General features: G+C 46.6%; 1 protein-coding gene across 1 annotated transcript in view; it reads left to right on the top strand.

Moving 5' to 3' along the window:
- cdh16 (cadherin 16, KSP-cadherin) overlaps window positions 1-13,073 on the top strand; it is a 71,316-nt gene extending 58,243 nt beyond the window's left edge. The window contains exons 13-16 of the mRNA XM_042062533.1: window positions 88-416; window positions 7,378-7,494; window positions 11,798-11,914; window positions 12,336-13,073. Coding sequence (XP_041918467.1) covers window positions 88-416; window positions 7,378-7,494; window positions 11,798-11,914; window positions 12,336-12,436 — 664 coding nt within the window. The 3' untranslated portion in view covers window positions 12,437-13,073. The remainder of the gene's footprint in view (window positions 1-87; window positions 417-7,377; window positions 7,495-11,797; window positions 11,915-12,335) is intronic.
- Window positions 13,074-13,305: the final 232 nt, after the last annotated feature.

Below are 13,305 nucleotides of genomic sequence, written 5' to 3'. Positions count from 1 at the left end.
CTTCCACACACAATTAAGACCCCCCCCCCCCTTCCACACACAACTAAGCAACACACCTCCAACCCCCCCCCCCTTCCACACACAACTAACCAACACACCTCCAACCCCCCCCCCCCCCCTTCCACACACAACTAATCCACACCTCCAACCTCCTCTTGTGTGTGTGTCTCCTACAGGGAACTCCTCCTTGTCTGCGTCCACCCTGGTGACAGTGCACATTCTGGACGTGAACGACAACAGCCCGGTGCTGGTGGGTGACTACTCGTGGAAGTACCTGTGCACGCCACGGTGGGACGAGCAGGCGCTGGTGCTGGCCTCGCGCGACAGCGACGGACCTCAACACGGCGGCCGGCTCAACTTCTCGCTGCGCTCCGACGCCGCCGTGCGCCGCAACTGGAAGCTCACGCCCATCAACGGTGGGGAGATATGTGTGTGTGTGTGTGTGTGTATTTGGGGGGTGGGGGTCTGCGTGTCAGAATATCTGATTATTTGAGGAAATGTGGCCCATTGTGCATGTGTGTGTCTGTGTTGGACTTGGCTGTGACTGACTGAGTGACTGACTGGACTGACTAGATTAGATGTGTCTAAACATTACGAGCTTAAATACACAAATAAAACAATTTCCCAGTAATCGTAGGGTATAATTAAACACAACATGTGTTTTTCCCCACAAAGCTTTTCTGCAGTCCCACAGCATCCAGTGCTTTTCCCAAAATAGCGTAAATGGTTACTGAGCTGTTTTTGTCTCTATCAGCAAGAGTATGACATTAATGCAGTGCTCATTGTGGTCTTCTTCTACCACTGAAAAAGGCCATTATTGTTCATCTTCGCTTAGTCATTTCCTGCATCTCCCCATAGTTCACTAGATAGCCGGAAGATGAGGACTTAAGGCTGGAGACCCTTACCTTATCATGAAGGGTGTTTGATTGAGTGTGTGTGCGTGTGTGTGTGTGTGAGTGAGTGTGTGTGTATGTGTGTGAATGTGTGTTAGAGAGAGAAAGAGAGAGAGAGAGAATTTGTGTAGTCTGTGCAGTGTGTGTGTGTGTGTGTGTGTTAGTTGGATCAGTGGATGTGTTTGAGTCAGGGAGGTGTGTGTGTGTGTGTGTGTGTGTTAATTGGATCATTGGATTTGTTTGAGTCAGAGAGGTGCCAGTGCTCTCTGTAGACTTCTGTTGCTGATGATGTCACGGTCTGACCAGGCATCCAGTTCTGTGACGTCACATCACCTGAGCATGTAATTACCCTCTAAACAGCTGAAGACATGACGTCACAGCACCTGAGCATGTAATTACCCTCTAAACAGCTGAAGACATGAAAGAAAGAGAGAGAAAAAATAGAAGTACAAAATTTTTTATTTAGAGCATCATTGTGTATTTAGAGCATCATTGACGTCATAATAACAATATCCACTGATGGCCTTTTGCAAAGTCACGCAGTCCAGAGGGAATTCAATGTGCGTGTGTGTGAGTGTGTGTGTGGGTGTTGCTCGCAAAGAGGTGGCAGCTGATATGAGGAGGAAATTACTTCATCAGATACCCCCCCCCCCCTCCTCCATGGACCACCTTCCTCTCCCCATGTCTGAGCAGGCTCCAATAAGCGTAATGTCTCCCTTCCTGTCAAGGGCTCCGTCACTAATGTGTCAGCCCAATAAAGCCCAACACGCCAGCTGTGTCACCATATCGATTCTCCCAGCCAAATCACTGCTTGCACTGTCTCACCCCTCCCCTCCTCCTCCCTCCTCTCTCCTTTCCCCTCCCCTCCTCTCCCTCCTCTCTCCTTTCCCCTCCCCTCCTCCTCCCTCCTCTCTCCTTTCCCCTCCCCTCCTCTCCCTGATCTTCTCCTTTCCCCTCCCCTCCTCTCCCTGATCTTCTCCCTTCTTCTTTTTGTCATCCCCCATCTTCTCTTAGTGGATATAAATAGATGAGAGAGCATCCTTTGGTGGCCTGTGTTGAATATAACTCCTCTGGCTGGCTGGCTGCAGATGTCACAGCTGGAAAAGGCTAAAGGGGGATTTCGCTGGGCTAATTGCACCTGCCTCTGACCCCCTGCAGCACTGATCCCACTTTAGCCCCCCTGGCAGGGTTCCGTCACCCCCCTCTCAGCCCTGCGGCCCCATCCCTTCCTCTCTCTCTCTCTCTCTCTCTCTCTCTCATCTCTCTCTTTCCCTCATCACATCCATAACTCCCCTCTCATCATCAACCCTTCCTCCTCCTCATCTTTCACTTTTCTTGATAAGGAATAAAAGCAAACTCACATAGAATAGTTAATACTGGGGAATAGTGTAGTGGAGGGTACTGCAGTAGCGTAGTGGCTAAGGAGCTGGGCTAGCATGCAGTAGTAGCGTAGTGGATAAGGAGCAGGGCTAGCATGCAGTAGTAGTGTAGTGGCTAAGGAGCTGGGCTAGCATGCAGTAGTAGCGTAGAGGATAAGGAGCTGGGCTAGCATGCAGTAGTAGTGTAGTGGCTAAGGAGCTGGGCTAGCATGCAGTAGTAGCGTAGTGGCTAAGGAGCTGGGCTAGCATGCAGTAGTAGTGTGTAGTGGCTAAGGAGCTGGGCTAGCATGCAGTAGTAGTGTGTAGTGGCTAAGGAGCTGGGCTAGCATGCAGTAGCGTAGAGGATAAGGAGCTGGGCTAGCATGCAGTAGTAGTGTGTAGTGGCTAAGGAGCTGGGCTAGCATGCAGTAGTAGTGTGTAGTGGCTAAGGAGCTTGGCTAGCATGCAGTAGCGTAGTGCAGGGGTTCCCAAACTTTTCCACGACAAGGCCCCCCAAATACCACTAGGTTCTGGCCAAGGACCCGGTGTGTTACTTAACCCATCGACAATACTACGGCAAATGTAAAAATACATTAAGCTAATCCTAATAATTATTTTAGCCACAAGCACTTCGTGATGGAGCATACAGTGTGTAAAAATTGCATTTGGGGCTTTCTATGAGAGCTATCACTCTACTATTATTCCCAGTCATTATCATGGGAAATATAATGTTCAGACATGTGTCACATTATTATAATGGCATTGTATATCAACCCTCATAGTAATGGGTATATTTTAAATTTTTCAAATGTATTTATTTGTTGCTTTTATCTTTTCCTTCCAACTTGCTGAGGCCCCCCTGGCACCCCCTCGTGGCCCCCACTTTGAAAACCACTGGCGTAGTGGCTAAGGAGCTGGGCTAGCGTGCAGTAGCGTAGTGGCTAAGGAGCTGGGCTAGCGTGCAGTAGCCTGAAAAGATCAATTCCTGAATTCCACAGGGGCGTGGCCTGTCTGCCTGACATGAAGCCTGGCTATGACTGCGTGTGTGAGCTCAGTGTTGCTCACAAGACGTGGAGGGAGGGAGGTAGAGAAGGCCCCGAAACCAACAAGTCTAATCTCCCGACCTCATGTTTAGGTTTTTAGTCTAATCAGTATTTTTGACAGGGAAGCTGTGTGCAAAGGAAGAAAAAGGGCTCAAGCCCCCTTTGACATCTATGTGTGCACATGCCTGCTCTCCACCCTCCCTCCACCTCTCTCCACATGCCTGCTCTCCACCTCTCTCTCCACCCTCCCTCTCCCGCCTGCTCTCCACCTCTCTCCCCCCTCCCTCTCCACCCTCCCTCTCCCGCCTGCTCTCCACCTCTCTCCACCCTCCCTCTCTACCTCTCTCCACCTCTCTCCCCCGTCTCTCTCCACCTCTCTCCACCCTCCCTCTCCACCTCTCTCCACCTCTCTCCACCCTCCCTCTCCCGTCTCTCTCCACCTCTCTCCACCCTCCCTCTCCACCTCTCTCCACCCTCCCTCTCCCGTCTCTCTCCACCTCTCTCCACCCTCCCTCCCCCGTCTCTCTCCCCATCTCTCCACCCTCCCTCTCCCGTCTCTCTCCACCTCTCTCTCCTCTTCCTCTCCACCTCTCTCCACCCTCCCTCTCCCGCCTCTCTCCACCTCTCCCCCCCCTTCCTCTCCACCTCTCTCTCTCTCCCCCCTTCCTCTCCACCTCTCTCCCCCCTTCCTCTCCACCTCTCTCTCTCTCCCCCCTAATTACTACTCCTTCACCTCTCACATGTTGATTGGATGACGCAAAAGCCAACCCCCTCCATGAATTGATGTGTGTGTGTGTGTGTGTGTGTGTGTGTGTGTGTGTGCGTGTGTGCCTGCGTGTGTGTGTGTGTGTGTGTGTGCGCGCGCACGCGTGTGTGTGTCTGTGTATGTCTGTGTGTGTGTATGCTTCTGTGTCATATATGCCAAGCTATTTTTGTGGTGCTCTTTGCTAATGTGAATCTCTCCTGCGTCATGATATATTTTCGACACACTTTCACTTTGCTGCTTATGGTGCTTCCTGCCAAAGAATGCAAAGACAGCCTGGAGAGAACCATCACCAACATGCCAGCAGGTGTTACACCACAGGATGCCCCATCAGTGCTTTGTCTGCACCGCCACATGTTCTGAGCATCAATTTATAGAAAACAAATGAATGAGTTGCACAGTGTTCTGACTGAAAGCTGGAACCTAATTAATTAGGTCCTCATTTAGTGATGGAGAAGAGGAGACTTTCATCAACAGATATCTGCTAGGAAAGCAGCACAAATAATTAGCCTGAGTAATAGGGTCCGTGGCCTGAATTGAAATTGAAAGCCTGGGTACTAACTCTCTGGCTGGAATTCTTGGAGGCACACCTTTCGCATGCTTGTCTTGTATACCGCAGGTCCTTATAGGATCCTGTAGATACTTCTGTAGCTACTATTAATATGTCTCACTCACTATATGTGTTGATTCAGAGGTGGATAATCCAGGTTAAAATCCTATCTGGTATTACTTGACAACTGTGGATTATCTAATTAACACACAGGATTAAGCAGATGAGAAGTACAGTAACAGCTGGGATACGGCACTGGTGGAGCTAAACCAGGGAGGGACTTTTAGGCGGGGATCACATTAGCCATGCAGTGGCAAGCGGCAAGCGTAACGCAACGCTCAGACCATAATAAGTTTAATCTCGGTCCTAAGCAACACAAACAGTTTGTCAATTGAATATGCTCGCGTTGCGCTTTGAAAATTAAACCAAGTTCAGCGCTCCGCTTGTTCAACGCTAGCGTTACGCCAGCGTTGCCACCGTTCCACTGCTGAACCATAGAGATCAATAGGAAACCTGCCGCTTGCCGCTGGCTAATGTGATCCCCGCCTTACTCTCTTGAACTTGAGAGGCTTTTATTCAGTATGATACACACAGAGAGGTATTAGACACAATATCTAATTTGTGAAATCAAAGTCCAATGTGGCAGACCAGCATTTTGTCCTCTGAACATCCATTCATGGATTTAAGGGAAGAGACGGTCGTGGGTTGAGACAGGGCTGTAGCTTGAGTCCTACCCTGTTCAGTACAGTATCTATATTAATGAGTTAGCGGTGTTACTGGAACCATCTACAGCTCCTGGACTCCCCCTAAACAATACGGAAGTTAAATTCCTGCTCTTTGCAGATGACTTGGTGCTGCTCTCGCCCTCTGAACAAGGGCTACAGCAGCACCTGGACCTGCTAGAGCACTTCTGTCAGAACTGGGCCCTGACAGTTAATTTAGGCAAAAACCAAGATTGTAATCTTCCAAAAGAAAGCCAGATCCCTGGCAACCAGATACCTTTTCACCCTAAGAAACACTGCTCTACTCTAGAACACTCACAATGTTACGATTACCTACTGTAGGCCTGAAACTCAGAGCCTCAGGAAGCTTTGACCTTGCAGTGAATGCGCTAAACGAGAAAGCTCGCAGAGCTCTCTATGCTATCGAAAGGAATTTTCATAAAATACAGATTCCAACATCCGGTGCAACATTTTTGACAGTGTCATCATGCCAATTGCACTGTATGGAGGATGTGAGGTATGGGGTCCACTCAGTAAGCTCGACTACACTAGATGGGATGAACACCCCATAGAATCCCTGCATGCAGAATTCATTAGAAATATTCTCAGGGTCCAAAGGAAAACACCCACAAATGCATGCAGGGCAGAATTAAGAAGATTCCCACTCGCTTTAAATTAACAAAAAATATCATTACAATTCTGGATACATCTGAAATCCAGTGCAGAAAATACTATAGAGTTTCAAGCAATGAAACCCCAAGATGTCAGCCCTGAAACCAGTCCCCTCTGTCAGTTGGTCCTGAAGTTAACTAATACACTAACCCTTCAATCTCAGACCAGCACTGCTTCCCAAAATCAAAATTCAAAAATTATGAATCAAAGTAAAAAAAACATGTCTGGAGTAAAACATGCATACTTCGGTCAGTAATTCCCCTCCCCTTCGAATCCCATTCAGCATGTAGACGCAGTAGTCCAGTCCAATCATCTAGCCAAGCTATAACTGTAGCGGCTAAACTGTGCATGTAAACGTACTGAATGAAGCAATAGGTGCAGTTGGTCATAGCCTAGTAAGCCAATTAGGCCTATTAAGTGGTTTTAATGCAGTTCTGATAGTTTAACTTCAGCTCTATAGAATGTGAGAAGAGCAATCCAATGCAACTGATTTTCAGTTTTGTAGTACTTCAAGTAAACTAGACACTGCATTTTTGACATAAATCCCTGTAACACTTATGCACTCATGCATGCAAGCATGTGTCCAAGCCTACTGGAGTTCATTTTAGACTGTATGTCTTTACTTTGTGGCTTAGCTTTGCAGAACATTATCAGTTAGACCCTTGAGTCTTGTTTCTGTGTGCACGTTGGGAGACTGCGGTGATAAGAGGTTGTGATAGGAGGCTGTAAGTTTGCGGGTGACGTCGGAGCCTCTTCACACACTTAAGGAGCAGTGGCACATGAAAGCCTCCCTGCGTTTGAGGGCCCCCCTCTGACACAGATAAGACACCCCAGAGGTGGACGAAGTGTGCTGTTTTACGGGATGCGGGTCTAAGCCCTACGTCACCCCACGCGGCTGTCCACAGATTACAGGGGGGATCTGTGTATTGGCAGTTCGGCTTCGAAAGCAGCTGTTTGAACTCAAGCATCAGGGTGTAACGTGAGATCCCTCAAGCTGACCTGCTACCAGTAATCATGCACAGAGCAAGCAATCAAACCTTTAGAAATGCGTTCCTGGATCTCCACTCTCCAGAGTTTATTTAGTCTTGGAACACCTCAGACCTGGCTACGGTACAGAGGTGTGCTAAGGCTTTTTGGCGATGACAAAAAGTATGTCAGTATTCATCAGTCTTCATCAGTGTAATAACACATCAATCATTGAGTCTGATATTAACTATTAGCTATTGACTTCTAGTATACTAACCTGTCTTAACAGTTGAGATAAGGACTTGAATTGTTGAAGAGTTCATTGTCTTCCAACTAACTTGGAGGTGCAGAGTGGGTGTGTACATTTTAACAATGTGTGTGTGTGTGTACGTGTACCTTTTCTTTTGCAGATACACATACTAACCTGTCCCTGAACACACCATATCTGCCTCCTGAAGTGTACACTGTGCCTTTCACCATCTCGGACAGCAGTTCCCCACCACGCAGCACCTTCATCAACTTGCCAGGTAACACACACACAGAAAACACACACACACACACACACAGAAAACACAGAAAAGACACACACACAAACACACACACATAAACACACACATAAACACACACATACTCACACACACACACACACACACACAGAAAAGACACACACACACACACACACACATAAACACACACATACTCAGACACACACACACACACACACACACACAGACACACACACACACAAACACACAGAGAGAAAGTGGTTGGAGAAACTAGGAAACTAGTGAAATGAGAGTGAGAAAGATTAGTAGGATATGTTTGGATAGGTAAAAAAGGGTAGATATTAGAGGATTAAATAAAATTGTGTGTATGTGTGTGTGTGTGTGTGTGTGTGTGTGTGTGTATGTGTGTGTGTGTGTGTGTGTGGTGAGGGTGGGGAGATGAAGAGGCGTTTCAGCCATGTTTTCATGTTCCAGATGGATTAAGGGCACTGGTTAGTGCCAGTCTGCTCAGAAACATGGCAGCCCACTTACACACACACAGACACACACACACACACATGCACTCACTCACTTTGAGTGAGAGTGGGGGCCTGGCTAGATCATGCCAGCCTCATTAGCGACCTGTTGCTATGGAAACCTGAACATTGCCCACAATGGGTGCTATGGCACTTCTACTGTACGTCATGGGGGCTGGGCTTCTGAGTTGGAGTGGAGTGAGGTCAGTCGAGGTTAGCCTTAGCAGGTTAGCCTTGGTCAGCCAGGGGAAGTGAGGGCAGGTCAGGTACGGCCACACGCACACACACACACACACACACACACACACACAGCTGTGATTATACAGACGTGACAAAGACGCAGGAGGATTAAATCCAGAGCCCAGATGGACTGTCTGTACAATGTAAGATATGTTTGTGTGTGTGTGTGTGTGTGTGTGTGTTTTGATGGCTAGCGGCAGAGTTATGTTGGGGTAAGACATCTGTCTAAGTAACTGATACTTAGATTATTCTCCTCTGCATATGTATGTGTGTGTGTGTGTGTGTGTGTGTGTGTGTGTGTGTATGTGTGTGTGTGTTTGTGTGTGTTTGTCTGATGTGCCTAGATGACAGTGTCCTCAGACTGGGAAGAGAGGCACAGGTGCATACCCCCCTCCCCTCCCACACACACACACACACACACACTTACTCATTTGAGCCATCTCATCTGGTGTCTGTGGCAATGATCAGGTGTATTTTGTTCCCTAGACCCACTGAACCCATAGACACGTCCCCAGGCGGCTGCTCAATTCTCACTCACACACACACACTCACACACACACACACACACACACACACTCACACACACACTCACACACTCACACACACACACACACACACACACACACACACACACACACTCACACACACACACACACACACTCACTCACACACACACACACACACACTCACACACACACACACACTCACACACACACACACACACACACACACACACACACACACACACACACACACTCACACTCACTCAACATATTGATCAAGCCGCCCACATACTAGGTCATACCCTTGATCTTGTTTTGTCTTATGGTTTTTCTGTAGGTAATATTATGGTTGAGGAAACGTCCTTCTCTGACCATTTACCTGTTTTATTTAACCTTGTCATCTCTAACCCTGTGCAGGCGGCTAAAGCTACTGGCCGCTACTCTCGCTGTATAAATTCTCAGTCAGCAGCTCAGTTCTCTGACCTTTTTGTCAAAAAGGCCATTGCTACTACCATGTCCTCAGCCTCCTCTGCCTCATCCAGCCCAGATGATATGGTTGCTCTTTTCCACTCCTCCTGCTCAGACATTCTTGATATGGTGGCTCCTCTTTGTCACAAGCGTCCGAAATTTAAATCTCAAGTCTGGTTAGATGATGCCTCCCGCTCACTCAGGCAGGCCTGCCGGAGAGCTGAAAGGAAATGGCTAAAAGACCGTCTTACATTCTCCCATGACATTTTTAAATCTACTTTAGCATCCTTCCAGGTAGCCGCCAAAGCAGCCAGAGCTAAATACTTCTCTGATATTATTAATCAACATGCTAACAGACCCAAAATTCTGTTTCACACTATTAATCAAATCACCAACCCTCCACTCTCACTGGCTCCCTTCACAAGTATTGATGCTTGTGAGAAATTTAAGAAATTTTTCATTGATAAAATCGAAAACATCAGAGCACTGTTCTCTCCCCCTCCTCTGCCTTCCCCCCCAGTTAAGGTGTCTTCAGGCCCTTTATCTACTTTCAGTCACTTTGCTGATGTATCGCTAGCAGATCTCAAGGACATAGTCCTCTGTATGAAACCCACATCTTCCCCTGGTGATGTTGCCCCCTCTCCTATCTTGAAAGATGCCTTTGATGTGTTGGGCCCTTCCATACAGCTAGTTATCAACTCCTGTTTGACATCTGGTGCTGTCCCTGCCTGCTTTAAGCATGCGGTGGCCCAACCCCTGCTTAAAAAGCCCAACCTGGATGCAAATTCTTTGAATAACTACCGCCCCATCTCTAAACTCCCTTTCCTTTCCAAGGTACTGGAGAAAGTAGTGCTGGCCCAGTTGCTTCCCTTCCTGACTGAGCATAACATCCTTGAGCCCTTCCAGTCAGGTTTTAGAACACTCCACAGTACTGAATCGGCTCTGCTAAAAGTCACCAACGATCTGCTTCTCACTCTAGATTCAGGTCAAAATGCAATCCTGGTTCTATTGGACCTCAGCGCAGCGTTTGATACTGTGGACCACAACACCCTCCTTACCCGTCTTGAGGACTGGGTAGGCATAAAGGGGACAGCACTACTTTGGTTCAGCTCCTACCTCAGACACAGAACCTTCTCAGTATCCCTTGGTTGCTCCTCTTCCTCCTCAGCTCCTGTTTCCTATGGGGTCCCGCAAGGCTCCATTTTGGGCCCTTTGCTGTTCTGTTTATACATGCTCCCCCTTGGTGACATCATCTGGCAATATGACATCTCTTTTCACTTCTATGCTGATGACGCCCAGCTATACCTGCCCTTAAGATCTGATAACTCCATTCAGCCTCTTCTGGATCGTCTCCAGGATATTAAGTGCTGGATGAATAGTAGCTTCCTTCAGCTAAATGATGATAAGACAGAGGTCATAATTTTTGGTCCTTCTAAAGCTAGACCCCTGATTGAAGGAAAATTAGCCCACCTCTCCTCTTTTGTCAAGCCACATGCCAAAAATCTAGGTGTCATCCTTGATTCAGAGCTCTGTTTTAAAAGGCAGATTAGTTCTGTTATCAAGAGTAGCTTCCATCATCTGAGAATTATTTCCCATCTCAAACCCTCTCTGTCTTCCATGGACTTAGAAACAGTAATTCATGCATTTGTTACATCCCGGTTAGATTATTGCAACTCCCTTTATCTTGGTCTCCCCCAGTCCCAACTTTCTCGTCTGCAATTGGTACAAAATGCAGCTGCTAGGATGCTTACTGGCACCAAGAAATACCAACACATCACCCCTGTTCTGGCCTCCTTACACTGGCTCCCCATTAGCTTTAGGGTCCACTTCAAAGTCCTTCTGATTGTTTATAAGGCATTACATAAGTTGGCTCCCTCATATATTTCAGACCTCCTCCATCCCCTCTCAGCATCCAGGTCCCTTAGATCTGCCGACAAGGGTCTTCTCTCTGTGGCCCGCACCCGCCTCAAGCAAAGAGGCGATAGAGCTTTTGCGGTAGCAGCCCCACCTCTGTGGAATTGTCTGCCCCCAGATGTTAGACTGTCTCCCTCCATCACCACTTTTAAATCAAGACTAAAGACCCACCTTTACTCCTTGGCCTTCCCTGCTTCCTAGCTGTCCATCTCTCTCCTCTCTTCTTCATATTCAAGTGTCTTCTGTACTGTTGCTATTTATTTGTTTAGGGCTGTCTATTTGTCTATTGTATTTCTGTATTTGTCTTGCTTCTCTCTGTGCTTGCCTTTTATATTTTGCTTGTTCTGATTTGCTTTGATTTGTTTTATTTTTTAGCCATATCCTCTGTGCAGCACTTTGGTCAGTGGAAACTGTTTTAAATGTGCTCTATAAATTAAATGTACTGTACTTACACTCACACACACACACACACACATACACACACACACACACACTCACACACACACACACACACACACACACTCACTCACACACACACACACACTCACACACACACACACACACTCACACACACACACACTCACACACACACACACACACACACACACACAAACACATCACCAAATTTAAAATCAATGTGGCTGATCCTTCAGACACTCACCCTGTCTGGCTCTCTCTACCCAGTGACGGTGTGCACATGTAATGTGCGGGGAAACTGTCGCATGGCTGCCAAGCAGCTGCAAGGCATGCCCACCCTCCAGTCCACTGTGGGGATCCTGGGTGGCACGTTTGGAGTCATCGGTAAGGGGCCCCGTGCACCATGGGAAAACTTTTTGGATCATATAGCTTGCAATGCATTTGGTTGAATTCACTGCCAATCTAACTAAGCGAAATAACACGAACAAGCCAGCTAAACCCAATCACTCTCCAATTAATTCATTACTCTGAATTGGAAGTCTATTCACAGAGTTGCTTGACAGAATAGAACACTGTTTGGCTCATATAGGCATATATTTTATTAGCTGAGTAATATTCATGATTTCTTGAATAGATATGCTACATGCTAAGTGGGTTTTAACTGAAACAAATACAATTTGAACCAACAGTATTTGGTTAAATTCACTGCTGCCAGTCTGTTGATCAAAGCAAAGTCAAGGCATTGAAATCCAATGATTGTAACTTGATAATGTATTTGTAAATGATGTACTGGTGTGTTTTGCAGGGATCATACTAATCGTGGTTTTCATGAGACTGTCCTACCAGAACCCAAAGCCGCCTAGCAAGGCCAACCAGGAGAGAGTTCCACTAAAGATCTCACTCTGACACACACACCCGCACACACACACACAGACAGACACTCACACACACACACATGCTGTTACACAAAACACACACCATCAAATACCTTCTCTGGGTAAGCTTATGAGCATAAAGTTGTCTGAAAGATTTCACTCCAGTCTCAGCTCATCACACACACACACACACACAAACACACACTGAACACCATGTGAGATGTCTTTTTACTCTGTTGTTTCTATTTACGGCTCCTTTTCGGTTTGTTTCTAGTATACGTGTATGGGTGTATGGGATTTAATATGGTTATAGTGCTTCGAGTGTATATTATTATCATCACACACACACACACACACACATATGGGTGTGGATTTAATATGGTTATAGTGCTTAGAGTGTATATTACGAGAATGTAGCATACACCTTTTGTTAAGCTTTAGCCCTTTGTGTAGCCCAGACTTTTTTTCTAATCTAATTCTAATTTATTTCTTGTATTCTGTTGTACCCGTAAACTGCTGAAGCTATATTGTAACAGAATCAATATCATATTTTAATTGTAATATTGTTAATAATACAGTATAACAACTGATGATTCATTTTGTTGTTTGGCTGCCACATCACAAGTCTAATTATATTTCCTCTGCAATAAATCTGAAGTGAATCTCCATTTTAAATTATTATTTAATCAGTACTCAGTTTGTGTGTGTGTGTGTGTGTTTACACTCCAGACTTTAGAGCTTTGTCCTGCATGATTCGTGAGTAGGGTTCAAATATTTTATCCATCACATTATGGTAATCTCCAAAAAATATCAACAGTTTCACCATGAATGAGACCAGCGGGATTATCCAGTAGCGCAGTAATGGCCTGATCACATTCAGCGGTGCGTCTAGCCAGGTTA

This window comes from Alosa sapidissima, chromosome 14, assembly GCF_018492685.1.
Source record: "Alosa sapidissima isolate fAloSap1 chromosome 14, fAloSap1.pri, whole genome shotgun sequence".
Classification (NCBI taxonomy): domain Eukaryota; kingdom Metazoa; phylum Chordata; class Actinopteri; order Clupeiformes; family Clupeidae; genus Alosa; species Alosa sapidissima.
The sequence above is the reverse complement of the archived record's forward strand: the minus strand, read 5'-3'. Positions and strand labels throughout refer to the sequence as shown.